General features: G+C 38.8%; 2 protein-coding genes across 2 annotated transcripts in view; one reads left to right on the top strand and one right to left on the bottom strand.

Annotated features, from left to right (window-relative positions):
* Nucleotides 1–22539, top strand: part of LOC134676832 (WD repeat-containing protein 7-like) — a 169161-nt gene that overhangs the window by 63476 nt on the left and 83146 nt on the right. The gene's annotated exons all lie outside the window — the stretch shown is intronic.
* Nucleotides 8539–9612, bottom strand: LOC134676978 (cuticle protein 38-like). The gene is made up of 2 exons (XM_063535354.1): nucleotides 9481–9612; nucleotides 8539–9365 (listed from the first exon to the last, which is right to left on the bottom strand). The coding sequence occupies exons 1-2, from the start codon at nucleotides 9490–9492 to the stop codon at nucleotides 8667–8669; spliced, it is 711 nt and encodes a 236-aa protein (XP_063391424.1). The 5' UTR covers nucleotides 9493–9612; the 3' UTR covers nucleotides 8539–8666.

The following is a 22539-nucleotide window of genomic DNA, read 5'->3' as shown; positions in this document are numbered from 1 at the left end:
AAATAATCGCCTGCTTTAAATCCCGAAAAAGACGCAACAAAGGGAAAAAAATACGTTTGTACGGGACAGCCCGTAGAATGCTTCTTTTATAAGTATGAGCTCTCTCACAGGATCACTGACACCTGTCAAGGGTAAGAGGATACTCGTATTGTATTCCTTCCTCCACGATCAGGATAATAATAATTAAAGGCGACCATAGCTCAGTTGCTGCCAGCCGAGCGAAATGTCAGACAAGTTTTATTATTCGACTTAAGGGGGCGTACCGAGGCGCGAAATATGTAGTTTATATTTAACACTAGCGACCCGGCTTCGCACGGGTTAACAAATTATACCTAAACCTTCCTCAAGAATCACTCTATTGGTAGGTGAAAACCGCATGAAAATCCGTTCAGTAGTTTTTGAGTTTATAGCAAACATATACAGTGGAAACTGGATAAGTGGAATCGCAAGGGACCGGCTGTTTAGTTCCGCTTATCCAGGTTTTCCATTTATCCAGTTTTCCACTTAACCAGGTTTAAATAAAACGTTTTCTCACTTACAGAGGCTCTCGCTAATAGAGGTTCTGGATACTAGTAATGTCGCTTATAGAGGTCACGTATAGTATGGTCAAATAAAAGATCTAGACTTAAATAATCATCTTTTATTAGATATGTATGTAGATATACATATATGTATTAACAAAAAATAGGTATGTAATCCTGACTTTAAAAAAAGCAATATTGTAAATAATCCACAGTACTCGTATACAATTTTCAAAATTTCAAAAACAAAATCACTCCTAATATTTATTTATGCAAGAGCAACCAGTATGTACTCATACAAAATACGTAGTTAAAACACGAACCATAATGTTAACGAAACAAACTACCCTCCGTGTGACGGTTTATTAAAAATACAGCTATTCCACTCATAGAGGTTTCGAAGACGGCTGCTTCCAGTTACAGAGGTAAAAATAAGAAATTTTCGAAAAAATGGATTCCGCTTATAGAGGTCCCAAAATTCCATTTATAGAGGTAATTCGTTGCCAAGGGACTGGAACCGAGAACTTCGGTCCACTTAAAGAGGTTTTTCACTAACCCAGGTTCCACTTATCCAGTTTCCACTGTACAAATAAACAGACAGACGCGGTGAGGGACTTTGTTTTATAAGGTGCAGTAATGTACTTGTCTTAAATTTTTGAGTGCTCTTTATCATCATCATCATCATCATCTCAGCCTATATATGTCCCACTGCTGAGCACAGGCCTCCTCTCGAGCGCGAGAGGGCTTGGGCTATAGTCCCCAAGCTAGCCCAATGCGGATTGGGGACTTCACATACACCTTTTGAATTTCTTCGCAGATGTATGCAGGTTTCCTCAAATGTTTTCCTTCACCGAAAAGCGACTGGTAAATATCAAACGATATTTCGTACATAAGTTCCGAAAAACTCATTGGTACGAGCCGGGGTTTGAACCCGCGACCTCCGGATTGCAAGTCGCACGCTCTTACCGCTAGGCCACCAGCGCTCCTTATGCTCTCTGAGATGATGATAAGTGCTCTTCATAATACACAGAATGGGTATAAGGCGAATATATTATTTAACCCTTTTCCTGGCCTTTAAGATAACGTAAAAAAAAGATATGGCCGTTTATGCCGCACTAATAACGGTATATTTCGACACTCTCAAGGGAATCAAAGTTTATAGGGTACTTCCCGTTGCCCTTTGCCCTACAACTATGAAATTTGGCAAGTAATGTCCTTTTACACTACAAGTTAGTACCTATAGTGAAAAAAGTAAAAACTAAAATAATATTAAAAAAGTAAAATTTGTACGGAACACTCGGGGGAAGGTGGACAGACGACCTTGTTAAGGTCGCCGGAAGACGCTGGATGCGGGTCGCTTCCAACCGGCACGTATGGAGGAGGAGGCCTATGTTCAGCAGTGGACGTCTTATGGCGGAGATGATGATGATGATGACTCGGGGGACGAGTCCAACTCGCATGAAGCCGATTTTTTTCTTGAAAGTCCCTCTTAATAATGAATTGAAATAGTATCGTTTTATATTCAGCCTTTAACAATTTCAGTGAAACTAGTTCACCTACTTGCTTATATTGTTCTGCATAGCCTTTACATCTTATGATTTATGTATCTTATGGTTTATGTATTTGGAGACCTTTTTTAGACAAGCCAAATTGAAGAAAAAAAGAAAAATACTTTTAATGCAGTTTTGTTTCTTTTTAAAAATAAAGGAATGTGTCCTTTAAGTAAAATGAGCCAGCTTAATGATTTAAGGTAGTTTCCCTCCAGGGCCCGACTTATCTTTCCACCCTGTATAGAGTACAATATAATTATAATTAACCTGCATCCGTAAACTTCTACAAAGGTCAGCGCCTCGTAGGACAGGAATGGTGATCTTCTTTTGTTTTGGTCGTTTTTAGGGTTCCGTACCCAGAGGGTAAAAACGGGACTGTATTACTAAGACTCCACTGTCCGTCTGTCTGTCAGCAGGCTGTATCTCATGAACCGTGATAGCTAGACAGTTGAATTCTTCACAGTTGATGTATTTCTGTTGCCGCTATAACAATAAATACGAAAAACAAATAAAAAAAATATTTAAGTGGGTCTCCCATGTAACAAACGTGTTTTTTTGCATCTGTGAAATACAGAACCCTTCGTGCGCGAGTCCGACTCGCACTTGGCCGGTTATTTTTTTCAAGGAGATATACTTACACACTTAACCTGATAGGACACATACAGTCAGCAGCAGAAGTTGCTAAGCGGGCGAGATGTTCAAAATGATCTTGACGCGACTTTCTTGTTAAAAGAATAAGAGCGTGTCAAGATAATTTTGAACACCTCGTTTAGCAACTTCTGCTGCTGACTGTACAGTGCACCTACATCTATAGTCTTATACCGGGTGTGGCTGTAATATGAGCAAAAAATTAAACTGTAGGCTGTACTCCTCATACTGACCAACATTTGTTCAGCGACTTTTAAAAATAACTTGTGGTTTCATTTTTAATACACTTTAAAGTTTATTCTTACGCGTTACGTATATGTTTATGTACTTAGGTTGGTATTAAAACACTTTTTAATCTCGATAGGACGTTTATGACCAAGCTTACTTTCATTATCAACTTTAAGTTGAACTCTGATCCTAAGTCATAAACAATAAAGTTCAAATTCCATTGGCAAGGAAACAAGCGTCGCTCGCGCACAGATGAAGTTCAAGTTCAGTAAAGTGTTGCAGTAAACGAGTTTAGCTGCGTGAGATTTTGAGATCGACGGCTTTGTATTACCGGGTGTTGCCTGTAACACGAGCAAAATGCTTAACAACAACTTAGTTGAGGTTGCTGGTCCAGACGTGAAATACTGACAAAACTGTAATCTTACACCCTACAAAGTGACAGTAACTTCTATGTATAGAAAATTCTTGCCAAATTGAGCTCACCGCCATCTAATGTATCTACACCGAACTAAATTGATTAGTAAATCTAACGTAAGTCTGTCTGTGCTTGCCCACGCACTATAGTACGTTTTTTTTTAGCATTAGAAATAAGGTAAACAATCTTGATGTGTCTTTTAATTGAAAAACACGTTTTAAAAATAAGTTACGGCGAATATGTAACAATTATGAATCTAATACGATCATTTATATTCTTCTGCTTTCATAATGTAATTGTTACTGATTTTTAAACAGTGTTTTTCAATTAAAAGACATGTCAAGATCGCTTACCTTCTTTCAAGTTCTTTCTAATGCTAAAAAAAACGAACTATAGACAACCTAAGGCCCGTAATGCCGTAAATAATTCAAACTTGATTACTTCATTCTGATTTGATATCACCGCCATCTATCCACACCAAACTGAATCAATTCCTAAAGGGCCATACGCAAACTCGCATTGTATTCGCTCTCTAGCTAACCTAGAGTTTCATTTATAATTCCTTTTAAAATTGATATCACCGCCATCTATCGTCACCAAACTGAACCAGCTACCGCAGGGCCTGCGCAAACTCGTGCGCCGCCACGACCCAGCTAACCTAGGCCACCTAGGCACAGAATAAATAATAGTACTAGGTACAGAAGACTCTCTAACAAAACGCGTCTGTCACGATCAGCACAGATATGGCCGCTAGGTGGCGACAGCGCCACGCGCAGCTTATGGCAAACCCCAAAATTGGGGTCGAACGGATGGACTTTTAGCTACCTGTAGCTACTAGCTAAGCGACGAAATCGCGGAGTGAGCCACGCCTGACCTAGGTTACAAAGATCATGAGAACGCCGCCTGGGAAACTACTGTGTAGCAATGATTTGCGACATGCGCGTGCGATGCAGTTATGTTAGGCGTTTGGGTTTTACGATCGATGTATTGTTACTTCTTTAATTTATGTTGATTGCAACCAAAATACGGGGCGCTATTACTAAGACTGCGCTGTCCGTCTGTCCGTCCGTGCGTCTCTCTGTCATCAGGCTGTATCTCATTAACCGTGATAGCTGGACAGTTGAAATTGTCACAAATTATGTATTTCTGTTGCCGCTATAACAATAAATAGGTACTAAAAAGTACGGAACCCTCGGTGGGCGAGTCCGATTGTCTTGGAACTTCAATCCAATTAATTTTGGATTCCTTTACGAGGCATCGTTGAGAATTTTGACAGTTACCATCCCCATTCACAGTACGTCACTGTCAGAAATGACATGAAATCAATAGCGAAGCGTCCATGGAACTCGATTTCAGCCGGCTTGCCAAATTTATTAACAGTTCAACATTTCCTACAGTCAAATTAGTTCCTGCTTATAAAATCTTTTTCAAAACATTTGACAGGTATTGGCTGTCATTAAAGGGTCATACATATGCATCTAGCTATAGCTAAAATACTAACAGGATACCTTCAAGGCTAAAGTAAATGAAGTGCGGTATGGATTGCAACTAAATATCTTTGTAGGCTTTTAATATAAGTTTATAAAACTATCCAGTTTATTATCTGCAACACTCTTACTGCCGTATTCGAACTTCAAGATATTCATAAGAGACGACACGTACTAGATCCATTCTAGATACGTTCTAGTTTAGATATCAACTAGATCTCTTTTGCAGCGCAATTCGGGCAACCAATATCACGTTTACGTTAGATAGGGTAAGATATCTATTAGATGTGAATTGGATCTCTAAGTCATATCCTGTGGAAATCGTTCAAGAGTATCTCCAGAATCGCGCAAATGTCAAATTTGTCAGGTTAGATCTTAAACATAACCTTATCTTATCTTGGTCATGTCTAAAAGATATCTAATAAATGTCTATTTCAAAATCCGAATCGGGCCCTTAGAGTTAGAATTTTATGACATCATGATATGACGTATAAATAAACCTCTGCAGTCTCTGCACATGCTATGCTGTCAAAAACTAAATTTTAAGCGAAATAATTATTAAATACGGTGATGTGAAATTTCATGCACTCATCCGCCATAATGTCATTTTTTTTTGTTTTTTCACAATCCATAATTCCCGCGGGAACAATATAGACATTTGTCCTTCAGTACACCTGCATGAAATAAGGTATTTTTCGAGCAAGTGTGATGAAAATGAAATCAATTCATACCTACGCATTTTTCACGCTTGCCATTTTACAAGCTTTTATTTAGTTTCACCTGACCGTTGTCTGTCTGTGTGTAATCAAATCTTGCAAGTTAAATTTGATCCACTTCCCGGTTTCCGATTGAGCTGAAATTTTGCATGCATGTATAAATCGGATGACAATGCAATATTATGGTACCATCGAGCTGATCTGATGATGGAGACAGGAGGTGGCCAAGCAACGCTGTGATGAAGCAACGCAACCTAATTGTGTTAGGGGTTTATATAATTGTCACGATGAGTATTAGTTGTCTGTCGTAAGAAAGGTACAGTCAGCGATAAAAGCTTGTACAAAAAATGAATTTTTTGCCAAAAAGTTATTCATAAGTGTATTCTCAAATAAAATTCTACACACTTCATATTCCTGTTTTTTTTTCCTGCCAACCATACTAAGGCTATTTAAATGTGTTAGTTGACGCATAGTTAATAAGATTCATAGTTACTATCCTTCGTTATAAATTATAACGTGGGTTCTAGTGACTAAAGGGGCTTATTCATAAACGTTTACTAAAGTTAACAAGCCGATAATAATCGTTCGTCCCGTTCCTTCATATCAATACGTCGGAAAGGGACGAACGATTATTATCGACTTGTCAACTTTAGTAAACCTTTATGAATAAGGGGGTTAATAACTATCGTTAATATAATGTCATACTTGATGCTGGTAAAAAACGTATCATTTACGTTGCCCTGCAAAATGACTAATGATATAATGATTATAGCTTATTATGATTACAGTGGACCCGGGTATGTCCTTAAACTACGTCCAGGACCAGGGAATGTCCTTAAACCACGTCCAAGACCACCGGTGGACGGGCAGCAGCGTCCCTCAAATTCGGTGTACTCGACTGCGATCGCCAACCCGCCTGCCAAGCGTGGCGATTATGGCATTCACCCCCCAAAAAAGGGGAGGCCTATGTTCAGCAGTGGACGTGTTATGGCTGAGATGATGATTACAGTATCGACATAATTACTACTTTTACTTTTGATTTTGTAGTTTGTGTTTGTAATCATTAAACACTTTCAATCCGAAGGTCGCGGGTCCAAACCCCAGCTCGTACCAATGAGTTTATCGGAACTTTTGTACGAAATATCATTTGAACCAGTTGCTTTTCGGTGAAGGAAAACATCGTGAGGAAACCGGACTAATCCCAATAAGGCCTAGTGTAAATAAATAAAAATTAGTGCCTACGTCAATTCTTGGGATAAGTTGTCAAGCGGACCCCAGGCTTCCATAAGCCGCGGCAAAATGCCGGGATATAATACGAGGAAGAGGACTTTGTAATCATTACAGACAATATTATTACAAGCTTTTATTTAGTTTCACCTGACCGTTGTCTGTCTGTGTGTAATCAAATCTTGCAAGTTAAATTTGATCCACTTCCCGGTTTCCGATTGAGCTGAGATTTTGTATACATACGTAAGTCGTGTGACAATGCAATATTATGGTACCATCGAGCTGATCTGATGATGGAGCCAGGAGGTGGCCATAGGAACTCTGTGATAAAACAACGAAACCTAATTGTGTTTGGGGTTTTTAGAATTGTCTCGATGAGTATTAGTTGCTTGTGGAAAAACAAAAGTACAGTCGGCGATAAAAGCTTGTACCAAAAATGAAATTTTTGTCAAAAACGTATTTATTCCAAGTAATGTTTGGGCGGCGTGATTTAAATATTCACTTTATTAGTTACTTATAAAGTATATAATTGCCAATCGCAAACAAAACAAGCTTTGAAATGCCTGTACGCGTGCCTATGTAGCCGTTAAACATTCAATCCTGCCATTTCGGCCAATGCCGAATCCTTTCCTAGGGGATCCTATCTCATCGCATAACAATTGATTGTCATAATGTAATGTTACGCATAAATCTCTTTTCGCATAATTTTTCTCCAGCTGAAACAGAAAGTATTTTCGAAAATATTTTGCATAGGTTGTGTAAAATAGGGTAGGTTAGGTTAGGTTTGTGTTACAATTTTTCAGAAATGTCAATATTTCCAGCACAATAACAATTATGCGAAATGAGTTTTATGCGTAACATTACATTAGGACAATCAATTATTATGCGACCCAATATGGACCCCTTTCCTAGTTCTCGTTACATATACATATATAGTTTTAATTACCTATTTCGTAATCACGTCTACGACATATTAATTGTAATTGAAATACGACATTGAGAATATAATTTAATTTTAACGAAAGGTACTTCCGGGCTGTTTAATTATCCGACGTATGAAGGTTTCTTGCAGTGGCCGCTCCAAATCCGTGATCCATTTTTTTCGATATGCGAAGGAATTCACGTCCAAGGTCCGCCGTTTTAGCTTCCGCTTTTAGCGTGGTAAATTAATTATTTGGCTGAATATGTCTCGGCTAGTTTTTGTGGGTGTCGAGATTGAAAGTGGGTGGTTATTTTCGGAACGGAATTAATCGATCGAAAGATAAAGAAAAGTTCTTTGTTATTGACTGTGACAGGCTTTTGTTGACATGCATCGACCATTTTCAACATAAAAATGTAGAAAGCCTCATTGTGTGGTGTCACATGACATTTTCTTGCCTGATTTATGTAATATTCCTTCTATTTATTTCTTTGTGCGTCGGTATACTCGATCACACTAGTACTAATAACGAGAAAAAAATTTGTTGATATCAGTACCATAGTGCGCAGACTGCGCAAACACTAACCCCCTTATTCATAAACGTTTACTGAAGTTGACAAGCCGATAATAATCGTTTGTATCTTTCCATCATACCAATACGTCGGAAAGGGACAAACGATTATTATCGGCTTGTTAACTTTAGTAAACGTTTATGAATAAGGGGGTAAGTCTGAATTACAACCAATTTTTCGCAAGTATTATTTAAAACACAAAGAAATTAACCTGACACGGGAAGCCCAGGAATAATGGTAATAAAACTACGGACATGTTTTTATAAAATACTATTTCATTTATTCACACATCCTCGCCTCTATTGCCTGTTTTATTTTATTAATTTACATTTCCAAACAATTGAGTATTAGATATTTTTTGGTACTAAATATACTATCACAGTTTACCAATGCGCTAGTCCGTGGGCGAGTCCGGCGTGGCCGTAGCCGGCGTGCGCGGCGTAGGCGACGGGAGCGGCGTGCGCGAGCACGGGGGCGTGCACGACGGGGGCGGGGTGGGTCTGGTGCAGGGACTGGGAGGACACGGAGTGGCTGCCGCCGTGCGCGATGCCGGCGTGCGCGATAGGGGCGGCGTAGGCGGCGTGCGAGAGCACGGGCGCGGCGTGCGCGAGGGGAGCGGCGTAGGCGGCGTGCGCGATAGGGGCAGCGGCGGCGTACACTCCGGCGTGACCGGCCAGCTGCTTAGCGAGGATGGGGGCAACACCGGCGGTGGCACCATCAATCTGAGCCTCGTGGGTCTTCACGGCATCGACAGCCTGCCACGAGTGGTCCTCGGCGGCGTTGATAGCCTGTCCTTGGAGCTCGGCAGCCTGATCGTGGTATTCGCGGGTGGCGTCAACGGCGGCGCGGACGTGGTCGGCGGCTTCAACGTGAGCGTCGATGGCGGCGCCCTGGATGTCACCGGGGGAGATGGTGGGGACGGCGGCGTGAGCCACGGCCAAAGGCGCGGCGTGCGCCACAGCCAAGGGGGCGGCGTGTCCGTAAGCCAGAGGCGCGCCATGGCCGATCAGACCATGACCGTAGGGACCAGCCAGCAGGCCCGAGGGCGCTGCGTTGGCGCAGGCGAGGACGGCGGCAACAATCTGTGACAAACAAACAATCATTAATTCCAATCCGGACACTTCGTCAATCCGCGCAAATCCAACTTTAACACAAACACGTTCACTGAACACTTGGCACTGAATATATTCAACTGACCAGAAATCTCATCGTGCACTTCTGAGTTAGACTGCTCGAGGGCTACTGATTGCTCTCATTTCGCCGCGTAGCGTATTTATACGTGCGCGGGCGCCGCTGGAAAAAAGTAAGCGGCTCAAGGGCGGGAAGGGTGCCAGGAAGCGGGCATTTTGACAGATTTTGCGGCGCACCGGCTGACCGTGATGGCCAGTTGGTTTTCAAGTTGTATTGTTATTGATATGTTTTTCGAATGTTACAGCACGAGTGAAAATATTACCGCATTTTAATCAGTTCAAGAGTGATTAATATCACTTGAGTGTTTTTTTGTTTGATATAATTATTTCTATGCGAGTCCTCTCCGAATGTGCTTTGTGTTGCATTAAAGAGGGGCTGCCCTACATTAAAGAGGGGATGCATTTTTTTTTTCGCTTAGTGTGGGGTGTCATTGGATAGGTCTTTTAAAACAAATAGGGGTGGGTCTACGAGAACCATTTTTTGATCAACTTAATATTTTCGGAAATAATCGATTTGTAAGAAAAAAAGTTGTGTTTTCCACTTTAGTTCCCCTAACATTTGAACCATGGGTCCAAAAAATATGAAAAAAATCATGAAAGTAAAGTTTAGTAAAGACTTTCAGGGAAAAATATAGCGAACCTAATCGGTTTAGCAGGTTTTGAGTTTTTGCAAATAGTCTATTTTGACGGACGGGTAACTACGGAACGGAACCCTACACTGAGCATGGCCCGAAATGCTCTTGGCCGGTTTTTTTATATGTTATCTGCAGGTCGCTTAGCTTGCTTATTCTAAACTAAAATTGTTATTTATGATGAACAATTATGAAAATACGACGTTTTCTTAAACCGTCTATTTTTTATCTCTCAGAGTAAAAATAAACATTTTAACCAAATTTATAGTAAATTTTATGTTAAAATTTTTGTTCGAAGTACCTAATTATAATGCTATTCATGCAGATATTCGAGATATGAGCAAAAATATGAAAAAAGGTACCTTCAACCTCCCTCTGCACTTCCAGCACACCCCCTACCCTCGAGGACTTTTAGTATGTTTATCTGGACACCACAAGGTATACCTGTACCAATTTTCAAAACTACACGAAATATTTCCGCATTTTGCCCAAATTCGGCTTAATTTGACGTGGCTATAACGTAATGCAATTGTTTTTAAATCAAATTTAGTTAGGTAATCAGCGTCACGATATTGTTTCTAAATATTGGTTGTTCCTATTGAATTAAATGAGATAAATGGATATAATTCCAGATAAAAACATCTAGACGGAATTCTTTTCCAGGATAGGTAGGCTTTTTCTTTGCTACCTATGTTTGATAAAAGTCAATCCAACAGTTTAAAGAGTATCGGTACTTTTTCAAAATTATGTAAGGCATTTTGGGCATAAGATTTCTTTTTTATATATAATGCGTAGGGGTTTTTTTAATTTTTAATTGAATATTTATACGTTTCTATATAACTATATTTAGACATATTTGCGCTTGGTCACAAAAGCTGTAAAACGCCCATTAAAATCAACTGTTTTTATGACATTTAACACCTTCGCTGCGGCAATTAGTATAACTCGTAATTAACCATACTTTGTATAGGGTCTTTCGACTACCTATGCTTGATAAAAGTCGATCCAACAGTTTAAAAAGTATCAGTACTTTGTCAAAATTATGTAAAAGGCATTTCGGACATAAGTTTTTTTTTGTATATAATGCGTAGGGGGTTTTTTAATTGAATATTTATACGTTTCTGTATAACTATATTTAGACATATTTGCGCTTGGTCACAAAAGCTTTAAAACGCCCATTAAAATCAACTGTTTTTATGACTTTTAAGACGGTAAGCGTGTTCGATTGGCGATAATATTTCCGCAATCCAAATAACGCGCATGTCAGGAAGGCGTGTCGCTTCCTGGCTAACTAACAAGGACTTTAATTATCTTAATATCTAGTTCTAACACGAATTTAGAACTTCACAAAATTATTACGGTTTGATCTCCTTTTTTAGTGTTTTGTACAAAAACTTTGTTCATGAAGCACTTATTATGGGATCACTTTGATCTTGCAAATCGGTTAAATGCGTTTTCTCAGAGATCGTTTGACGTACAGTCGCGATCAGATATATCGGAACCTGAACACGCACTCTTAACGCCTTGACAATAGAGGCGTGTTCACGTTCAGATATTTGTGAGCACCTTGGTCGCTCTGATATATCTGATGGCGACTGTACATCTAGTTAAAATTGGGATTAGACTCCGGTGCCGTTAAAATAGAACTTTCCTATGGTAGATGTAGAAGGAAGGATTGGAAAAATTCGCACGCTTCTGGTAAGATTCGGTAGCTCAGTCGGCTTAGAACGATTGGACCGGTGTTCCAAAAGGTCGCGAGTCCGAGTCTTGACCGAAGTAGTGATTTTTTTATTTTTTTCTGCTATTTATATATTTTTAGACTTTGTAGTATCGCCTACAGATGCATTTAATAACAAATTACACGTCAAACCGGGAAAAGCCTGCAACAGGCTACGGCGTAGCGCCCAAAGTTTATCTTAACAGTAGTTAAAGTTACAACAGTTAGGTACATCACTACACCTTGTAAAACTAAGTCCTCCGCCGCGTCTGTCTGTGTGTTAGTTTGTTTATTTACTTACTTACTTGGTTGGCGCGGTGTCCAAAAATGAGTCTTGGCCTCCAACACAAGAGCACGCCACTTTGATCGATCCAGAGCGGTATCCCGCCAGCTTTCGCCGACGCCAAACTCACGGAGATCTGCCTCCACTCTATCTGCCCAACGGTATTTAGGACGACCAACAGGACGGTGCCCAGTTGGTCGACCCAACAAGCTACGGATCTACAAGTTTGTTTGTTCGCTATAAACTCAAAAACTAGTGAACGGATTTTCATGCGGTTTTCACCTATCAATACAGTGATTCTTGAGGAAGGTTTAGGTGTATAGTTTGTTAACCCGTGCGAAGCCGGGGCGGGTAGCTAGTGTTCATATGAAAACATTTCATAGCGCTCATACTTACAATTTAAGTTTAATAACAATGACCATATAGCGACTGTGTATACAAAAAAAATCTTAAAAACGATAGATGTATATGAAAATTTCATAAGACAACAGAAAATTAAAACCTAGGTGTATGCTATAAAGCTATTACTATTGTTCTGTTTTTCACACACTTATGGTCTAAGAGCATTAGTGTTCGAAAACTAAACACTAAATACCTATGTATATTTTGACTTGAGAATGTGTTACTAGAAAATCTAAAATCAGACTTATCAGTGATGCAGTTGAAAATAAGGGCTTGCAAAAATACGTAAAGTAGGTATATTCAGCAGCAGAAGTTGCTAAGCGGGCGACCGGTGTGAAGTTAGCAGCCAAAGTTAGCAGCCGCCGATAACCCAACCAAATTAAGAAGTCAAAATTTTTAATGTAAAAAATATCATAGAAAAGCACTAAAAGAGCACCTGATACATGTAATTACAAAGTAAACAGACCGAACAAGACTACAAGTGATGAAAAACTAAAATATGTACATTTTCGTCACAGAACTCATGCTGTCTGTAATATCGCCTAATAAAACGGCAAGCTAGCTCTAGAGGTTATTAAAACCGGTTCCATGCAGCATGCAGCAAAAGCTGCTGGGATCTATAAGTGATACTCGACCATAAACTTGGAGAAAAGGGGAGACCAAGGCAAACTGAACCCAAAATATTCTAAATAGTTGCAGTATTCAAAGATTTTTAGCATGAAGGACGGCAAGCAAGGGAATTTCGACCTAAGTGACAGATAACTACTGTCATAACCTACAAACGATTGTGCGTCGCAAGTTGATACACGATCGATAAGACTAGTCAATTAACAGAAAATTATAAATTTAAGATTTTCTTACTTAAATGGCTGATGAGAGCTACAAGTGCTGAAACGGCCAGCAAGAGATTTTTGAAACCTGAACTATACAGCTAGATAATCATGCTAAAGAACTGCTGAGAGCTTTAAGTGATACTCGACCGCAAACATTGTGAAAAGGGGATACCAAAGCGAAATGTAACCAAAATATTCTGAAAAGTTGCAGTTTTCAAAGATTTTTACCATGAAGGACGGCAAGCAAGGGATTTTCGACCTATGTGACAGATAGCTACTGACATAACCTACAAATGATTGTGCGTCGCAAGTTGATACTCGATCGATAAGACTAGTCAATTAACAGAAAATTATAAAATTAAGATTTTCTTACTTAAGTGGCTGATGAGAGCTACAAGTGCTGAAACGGCAAGCAAGAGATTTTTTGAAACGTGAACTATATAGCTAGATAATCATGCTAAAGAACTGCTGAGAGCTTTAAGTGATACTCGACCGCAAACATTGTGAAAAGGGGATACCAAAGGGAAATGTACCCAAAATATTCTGAAAAGTTGCAGTTTTCAAAGATTTGTAGCATGAAGGACGGCAAGCAAGGGATTTTCGACCTATGTTACATATAGCTACTGTCATAACCTACAAACGATTGTACGTCGCAAGTTGATACTCGATCGATAAGACTAGTCAATTAACAGAAAATTATAAAATTAAGATTTTCTTACTTAAGTGGCTGATGAGAGCTACAAGTGCTGAAACGGCCAGCAAGAGATTTTTGAAACCTGATCTATACAGCGAGATAATCATGCTAAAGAACTGCTGAGAGCTTTATGTGATACTCTACCGCAAACAGTGTGAAAAGGGGATACCAAAGGGAAATGTACCCAAAATATTCTGAAAAGTTGCAGTTTTCAAAGATTTTTACCATGAAGGACGGCAAGCAAGGGATTTTCGACCTATGTGTCAGATAGCTACTGTCATAACCTACAAACGATTGTGCGTCGCAAGTTGATACTCGATCGATAAGACTAGTCAATTAACAGAAAATTATAAAATTAAGATTTTCTTACTTAAGTGGCTGCTGAGAGCTACAAGTGCTGAAACGGCCAGCAAGAGATTTTTGAAACCTGAACTATACAGCTAGATAATCATGCTAAATAACTGCTGAGAGCTTTAAGTGATACTCGACCGCAAACATTGTGAAAAGGGGATACCAAAGCGAAATGTACCCAAAATATTCTGAAAAGTTGCAGTTTTCAAAGATTTTTACCATGAAGGACGGCAAGCAAGGGATTTTCGACCTATGTGACAGATAGCTACTGTCATAACCTACAAATGATTGTGCATCGCAAATTGATACTCGATCGATAAGACTAGTAAATTTACAGAAATTTATAAAATTCAGATTTTCTTACTTAAGTGGCTGATGAAAGCTACAAGTGCTGAAACGGCCAGCAAGAGATTTTTGAAACATGAACTATACAGCTAGGTAATCACGCTAAAGAACTGCTGAGAGCTTTAAGTGATACTCGACCGCAAACAGTGTGAAAAGGGGATACCAAAGCGAAATGTACCCAAAATATTCTGAAAAGTTGCAGTTTTCAAAGATTTTTACCATGAAGGACGGCAAGCAAGGGATTTTCGACCTATGTGACAGATAGCTACTGTCATAACCTACAAACGATTGTGCGTCGCAAGTTGATACTCGATCGATAAGACTAGTCAATTAACAGAAAATTATAAAATTAAGATTTTCTTACTTAAGTGGCTGCTGAGAGCTACAAGTGCTGAAACGGCCAGCAAGAGATTTTTGAAACCTGAACTATACAGATAGGTAATCACGCTAAAGAACTGCTGAGAGCTTTAAGTGATACTCGACCGCAAACAGTGTGAAAAGGGGATACCAAAGCGAAATGTACCCAAAATATTCTGAAAAGTTGCAGTTTTCAAAGATTTTTACCATGAAGGACGGCAAGCAAGGGATTTTCGACCTATGTGACAGATAGCTACTGTCATAACCTACAAATGATTGTGCATCGCAAATTGATACTCGATCGATAAGACTAGTAAATTTACAGAAATTTATAAAATTCAGATTTTCTTACTTAAGTGGCTGATGAAAGCTACAAGTGCTGAAACGGCCAGCAAGAGATTTTTGAAACATGAACTATACAGCTAGGTAATCACGCTAAAGAACTGCTGAGAGCTTTAAGTGATACTCGACCGCAAACAGTGTGAAAAGGGGATACCAAAGCGAAATGTACCCAAAATATTCTGAAAAGTTGCAGTTTTCAAAGATTTTTACCATGAAGGACGGCAAGCAAGGGATTTTCGACCTATGTGACAGATAGCTACTGTCATAACCTACAAACGATTGTGCGTCGCAAGTTGATACTCGATCGATAAGACTAGTCAATTAACAGAAAATTATAAAATTAAGATTTTCTTACTTAAGTGGCTGCTGAGAGCTACAAGTGCTGAAACGGCCAGCAAGAGATTTTTGAAACCTGAACTATACAGCTAGATAATCATGCTAAATAACTGCTGAGAGCTTTAAGTGATACTCGACCGCAAACATTGTGAAAAGGGGATACCAAAGCGAAATGTACCCAAAATATTCTGAAAAGTTGCAGTTTTCAAAGATTTTTACCATGAAGGACGGCAAGCAAGGGATTTTCGACCTATGTGACAGATAGCTACTGACATAACCTACAAATGATTGTGCGTCGCAAGTTGATACTCGATCGATAAGACTAGTCAATTAACAGAAAATTATAAAATTAAGATTTTCTTACTTAAGTGGCTGATGAAAGCTACAAGTGCTGAAACGGCCAGCAAGAGATTTTTGAAACATGAACTATACAGCTAGGTAATCACGCTAAAGAACTGCTGAGAGCTTTAAGTGATACTCTACCGCAAACATTGTGAAAAGGGGATACCAAAGCGAAATGTACCCAAAATATTCTGAAAAGTTGCAGTTTTCAAAGATTTTTACCATGAAGGACAGCAAGCAAGGGATTTTCGATCTATGTGACAGATAGCTACTGACATAACCTACAAACGATTGTGCGTCGCAAGTTGATACTCGATCGATAAGACTAGTCAATTAACAGAAAATTATAAAATTAAGATTTTCTTACTTAAGTGGCTGCTGAGAGCTACAAGTGCTGAAACGGCCAGCAAGAGATTTTTGAAACCTGAACTATACAGCTAGATAATCATGCTAAATAACTGCTGAGAGCTTTAAGTGATACTCGACCGCAAACATTGTGAAAAGGGGATACCAAAGCGAAATGTACCCAAAATATTCTGAAAAGTTGCAGTTTTCAAAGATTTTTACCATGAAGGACGGCAAGCAAGGGATTTTCGACCTATGTGACAGATAGCTACTGTCATAACCTACAAATGATTGTGCATCGCAAATTGATACTCGATCGATAAGACTAGTAAATTTACAGAAATTTATAAAATTCAGATTTTCTTACTTAAGTGGCTGATGAAAGCTACAAGTGCTGAAACGGCCAGCAAGAGATTTTTGAAACATGAACTATACAGCTAGGTAATCACGCTAAAGAACTGCTGAGAGCTTTAAGTGATACTCGACCGCAAACAGTGTGAAAAGGGGATACCAAAGCGAAATGTACCCAAAATATTCTGAAAAGTTGCAGTTTTCAAAGATTTTTACCATGAAGGACGGCAAGCAAGGGATTTTCGACCTATGTGACAGATAGCTACTGTCATAACCTACAAACGATTGTGCGTCGCAAGTTGATACTCGATCGATAAGACTAGTCAATTAACAGAAAATTATAAAATTAAGATTTTCTTACTTAAGTGGCTGCTGAGAGCTACAAGTGCTGAAACGGCCAGCAAGAGATTTTTGAAACCTGAACTATACAGCTAGATAATCATGCTAAATAACTGCTGAGAGCTTTAAGTGATACTCGACCGCAAACATTGTGAAAAGGGGATACCAAAGCGAAATGTACCCAAAATATTCTGAAAAGTTGCAGTTTTCAAAGATTTTTACCATGAAGGACGGCAAGCAAGGGATTTTCGACCTATGTGACAGATAGCTACTGACATAACCTACAAATGATTGTGCGTCGCAAGTTGATACTCGATCGATAAGACTAGTCAATTAACAGAAAATTATAAAATTAAGATTTTCTTACTTAAGTGGCTGATGAAAGCTACAAGTGCTGAAACGGCCAGCAAGAGATTTTTGAAACATGAACTATACAGCTAGGTAATCACGCTAAAGAACTGCTGAGAGCTTTAAGTGATACTCTACCGCAAACATTGTGAAAAGGGGATACCAAAGCGAAATGTACCCAAAATATTCTGAAAAGTTGCAGTTTTCAAAGATTTTTACCATGAAGGACGGCAAGCAAGGGATTTTCGACCTATGTGACAGATAGCTACTGTCATAACCTACAAACGATTGTGCGTCGCAAGTTGATACTCGATCGATAAGACTAGTCAATTAACAGAAAATTATAAAATTAAGATTTTCTTACTTAAGTGGCTGATGAGAGCTACAAGTGCTGAAACGGCAAGCAAGAGATTTTTTGAAACCTGAACTATATAGCTAGATAATCATGCTAAAGAACTGCTGAGAGCTTTAAGTGATACTCGACCGCAAACATTGTGAAAAGGGGATACCAAAGGGAAATGTACCCAAAATATTCTGAAAAGTTGCAGTTTTCAAAGATTTGTAGCATGAAGGACGGCAAGCAAGGGATTTCGACCTATGTTACATATAGCTACTGTCATAACCTACAAACGATTGTACGTCGCAAGTTGATACTCGATCGATAAGACTAGTCAATTAACAGAAAATTATAAAATTAAGATTTTCTTACTTAAGTGGCTGATGAGAGCTACAAGTGGTGAAACGGCCAGCAAGAGATTTTTGAAACCTGATCTATACAGCTAGATAATCATGCTAAAGAACTGCTGAGAGCTTTATGTGATACTCTACCGCAAACAGTGTGAAAAGGGGATACCAAAGGGAAATGTACCCAAAATATTCTGAAAAGTTGCAGTTTTCAAAGATTTTTACCATGAAGGACGGCAAGCAAGGGATTTTCGATCTATGTGACAGATAGCTACTGTCATAACCTACAAATGATTGTGCATCGCAAATTGATACTCGATCGATAAGACTAGTACATTTACAGAAATTTATAAAATTCAGATTTTCTTACTTAAGTGGCTGATGAAAGCTACAAGTGCTGAAACGGCCAGCAAGAGATTTTTGAAACATGAACTATACAGCTAGGTAATCACGCTAAAGAACTGCTGAGAGCTTTAAGTGATACTCTACCGCAAACATTGTGAAAAGGGGATACCAAAGCGAAATGTACCCAAAATATTCTGAAAAGTTGCAGTTTTCAAAGATTTTTACCATGAAGGACGGCAAGCAAGGGATTTTCGACCTATGTGACAGATAGCTACTGTCATAACCTACAAACGATTGTGCGTCGCAAGTTGATACTCGATCGATAAGACTAGTCAATTAACAGAAAATTATAAAATTAAGATTTTCTTACTTAAGTGGCTGATGAGAGCTACAAGTGCTGAAACGGCAAGCAAGAGATTTTTTGAAACCTGAACTATATAGCTAGATAATCATGCTAAAGAACTGCTGAGAGCTTTAAGTGATACTCGACCGCAAACATTGTGAAAAGGGGATACCAAAGGGAAATGTACCCAAAATATTCTGAAAAGTTGCAGTTTTCAAAGATTTGTAGCATGAAGGACGGCAAGCAAGGGATTTCGACCTATGTTACATATAGCTACTGTCATAACCTACAAACGATTGTACGTCGCAAGTTGATACTCGATCGATAAGACTAGTCAATTAACAGAAAATTATAAAATTAAGATTTTCTTACTTAAGTGGCTGATGAGAGCTACAAGTGGTGAAACGGCCAGCAAGAGATTTTTGAAACCTGATCTATACAGCTAGATAATCATGCTAAAGAACTGCTGAGAGCTTTATGTGATACTCTACCGCAAACAGTGTGAAAAGGGGATACCAAAGGGAAATGTACCCAAAATATTCTGAAAAGTTGCAGTTTTCAAAGATTTTTACCATGAAGGACGGCAAGCAAGGGATTTTCGATCTATGTGACAGATAGCTACTGTCATAACCTACAAATGATTGTGCATCGCAAATTGATACTCGATCGATAAGACTAGTACATTTACAGAAATTTATAAAATTCAGATTTTCTTACTTAAGTGGCTGATGAAAGCTACAAGTGCTGAAACGGCCAGCAAGAGATTTTTGAAACCTGAATTATACAGCTAGATAATCATGCTAAAGAACTGCTGAGAGCTTTATGTGATACTCTACCGCAAACAGTGTGAAAAGGGGATACCAAAGCGAAATGTACCCAAAATATTCTGAAAAGTTGCAGTTTTCAAAGATTTTTACCATGAAGGACGGCAAGCAAGGGATTTTCGACCTATGTGACAGATAGCTACTGTCATAACCTACAAACGATTGTGCGTCGCAAGTTGATACTCGATCGATAAGACTAGTCAATTAACAGAAAATTATAAAATTAAGATTTTCTTACTTAAGTGGCTGCTGAGAGCTACAAGTGCTGAAACGGCCAGCAAGAGATTTTTGAAACCTGAACTATACAGCTAGATAATCATGCTAAAGAACTGCTGAGAGCTTTAAGTGATACTCGACCGCAAACATTGTGAAAAGGGGATACCAAAGCGAAATGTACCCAAAATAATCTGAAAAGTTGCAGTTTTCAAAGATTTTTACCATGAAGGACGGCAAGCAAGGGATTTTCGACCTATGTGACAGATAGCTACTGACATAACCTACAAATGATTGTGCGTCGCAAGTTGATACTCGATCGATAAGACTAGTCAATTAACAGAAAATTATAAAATTAAGATTTTCTTACTTAAGTGGCTGATGAAAGCTACAAGTGCTGAAACGGCCAGCAAGAGATTTTTGAAACATGAAGTATACAGCTAGGTAATCACGCTAAAGAACTGCTGAGAGCTTTAAGTGATACTCTACCGCAAACATTGTGAAAAGGGGATACCAAAGCGAAATGTACCCAAAATATTCTGAAAAGTTGCAGTTTTCAAAGATTTTTACCATGAAGGACGGCAAGCAAGGGATTTTCGACCTATGTGACAGATAGCTACTGTCATAACCTACAAACGATTGTGCGTCGCAAGTTGATACTCGATCGATAAGACTAGTCAATTAACAGAAAATTATAAAATTAAGATTTTCTTACTTAAGTGGCTGCTGAGAGCTACAAGTGCTGAAACGGCCAGCAAGAGATTTTTGAAACCTGAACTATACAGCTAGATAATCATGCTAAATAACTGCTTAGAGCTTTAAGTGATACTCGACCGCAAACATTGTGAAAAGGGGATACCAAAGCGAAATGTACCCAAAATATTCTGAAAAGTTGCAGTTTTCAAAGATTTTTACCATGAAGGACGGCAAGGAAGGGATTTTCGACCTATGTGACAGATAGCTACTGTCATAACCTACAATAGATTGTGCATCGCAAATTGATACTCGATCGATAAGACTAGTAAATTTACAGAAATTTATAAAATTCAAATTTTCTTACTTAAGTGGCTGATGAAAGCTACAAGTGCTGAAACGGCCAGCAAGAGATTTTTGAAACATGAACTATACAGCTAGGTAATCACGCTAAAGAACTGCTGAGAGCTTTAAGTGATACTCGACCGCAAACAGTGTGAAAAGGGGATACCAAAGCGAAATGTACCCAAAATATTCTGAAAAGTTGCAGTTTTCAAAGATTTTTACCATGAAGGACGGCAAGCAAGGGATTTTCGACCTATGTGACAGATAGCTACTGTCATAACCTACAAACGATTGTGCGTCGCAAGTTGATACTCGATCGATAAGACTAGTCAATTAACAGAAAATTATAAAATTAAGATTTTCTTACTTAAGTGGCTGCTGAGAGCTACAAGTGCTGAATCGGCCAGCAAGAGATTTTTGAAACCTGAATTATACAGCTAGATAATCATGCTAAAGAACTGCTGAGAGCTTTATGTGATACTCTACCGCAAACAGTGTGAAAAGGGGATACCAAAGCGAAATGTACCCAAAATATTCTGAAAAGTTGCAGTTTTCAAAGATTTTTACCATGAAGGACGGCAAGCAAGGGATTTTCGACCTATGTGACAGATAGCTACTGTCATAACCTACAAACGATTGTGTGTCGCAAGTTGATACTCGATCGATAAGACTAGTCAATTAACAGAAAATTATAAAATTAAGATTTTCTTACTTAAGTGGCTGCTGAGAGCTACAAGTGCTGAAACGGCCAGCAAGAGATTTTTGAAACCTGAACTATACAGCTAGATAATTATGCTAAATAACTGCTGAGAGCTTTAAGTGATACTCGACCGCAAACATTGTGAAAAGGGGATACCAAATCGAAATGTACCCACAATATTCTAAAAAGTTGCAGTTTTCAAAGATTTGTAGCATGAAGGACGGCAGGCAAGGGATTTTCGACCTATGTGACAGATAGCTACTGTCATAACCTACAAACGATTGTGTGTCGCAAGTTGATACTCGATCGATAAGACTAGTCAATTAACAGAAAATTATATAATTAAGATTTTCCTACTTAAGTGGCTGCTGAGAGCTACAAGTGCTGAAACGGCCAGCAAGAGATTTTTGAAACCTGAACTATACAGCTAGATAATCATGCTAAAGAACTGCTGAGAGCTTTAAGTGATACTCGACCGCAAACATTGTGAAAAGGGGATACCAAAGCGAAATGTACCCAAAATAATCTGAAAAGTTGCAGTTTTCAAAGATTTTTACCATGAAGGACGGCAAGCAAGGGATTTTCGACCTATGTGACAGATAGCTACTGACATAACCTACAAATGATTGTGCGTCGCAAGTTGATACTCGATCGATAAGACTAGTCAATTAACAGAAAATTATAAAATTAAGATTTTCTTACTTAAGTGGCTGATGAAAGCTACAAGTGCTGAAACGGCCAGCACGAGATTTTTGAAACATGAAGTATACAGCTAGGTAATCACGCTAAAGAACTGCTGAGAGCTTTAAGTGATACTCTACCGCAAACATTGTGAAAAGGGGATACCAAAGCGAAATGTACCCAAAATATTCTGAAAAGTTGCAGTTTTCAAAGATTTTTAC

This window comes from Cydia fagiglandana, chromosome 25 (assembly GCF_963556715.1).
Source record: "Cydia fagiglandana chromosome 25, ilCydFagi1.1, whole genome shotgun sequence".
In the NCBI taxonomy this organism is placed as follows: domain Eukaryota; kingdom Metazoa; phylum Arthropoda; class Insecta; order Lepidoptera; family Tortricidae; genus Cydia; species Cydia fagiglandana.
The sequence above is the reverse complement of the archived record's forward strand: the minus strand, read 5'-3'. Positions and strand labels throughout refer to the sequence as shown.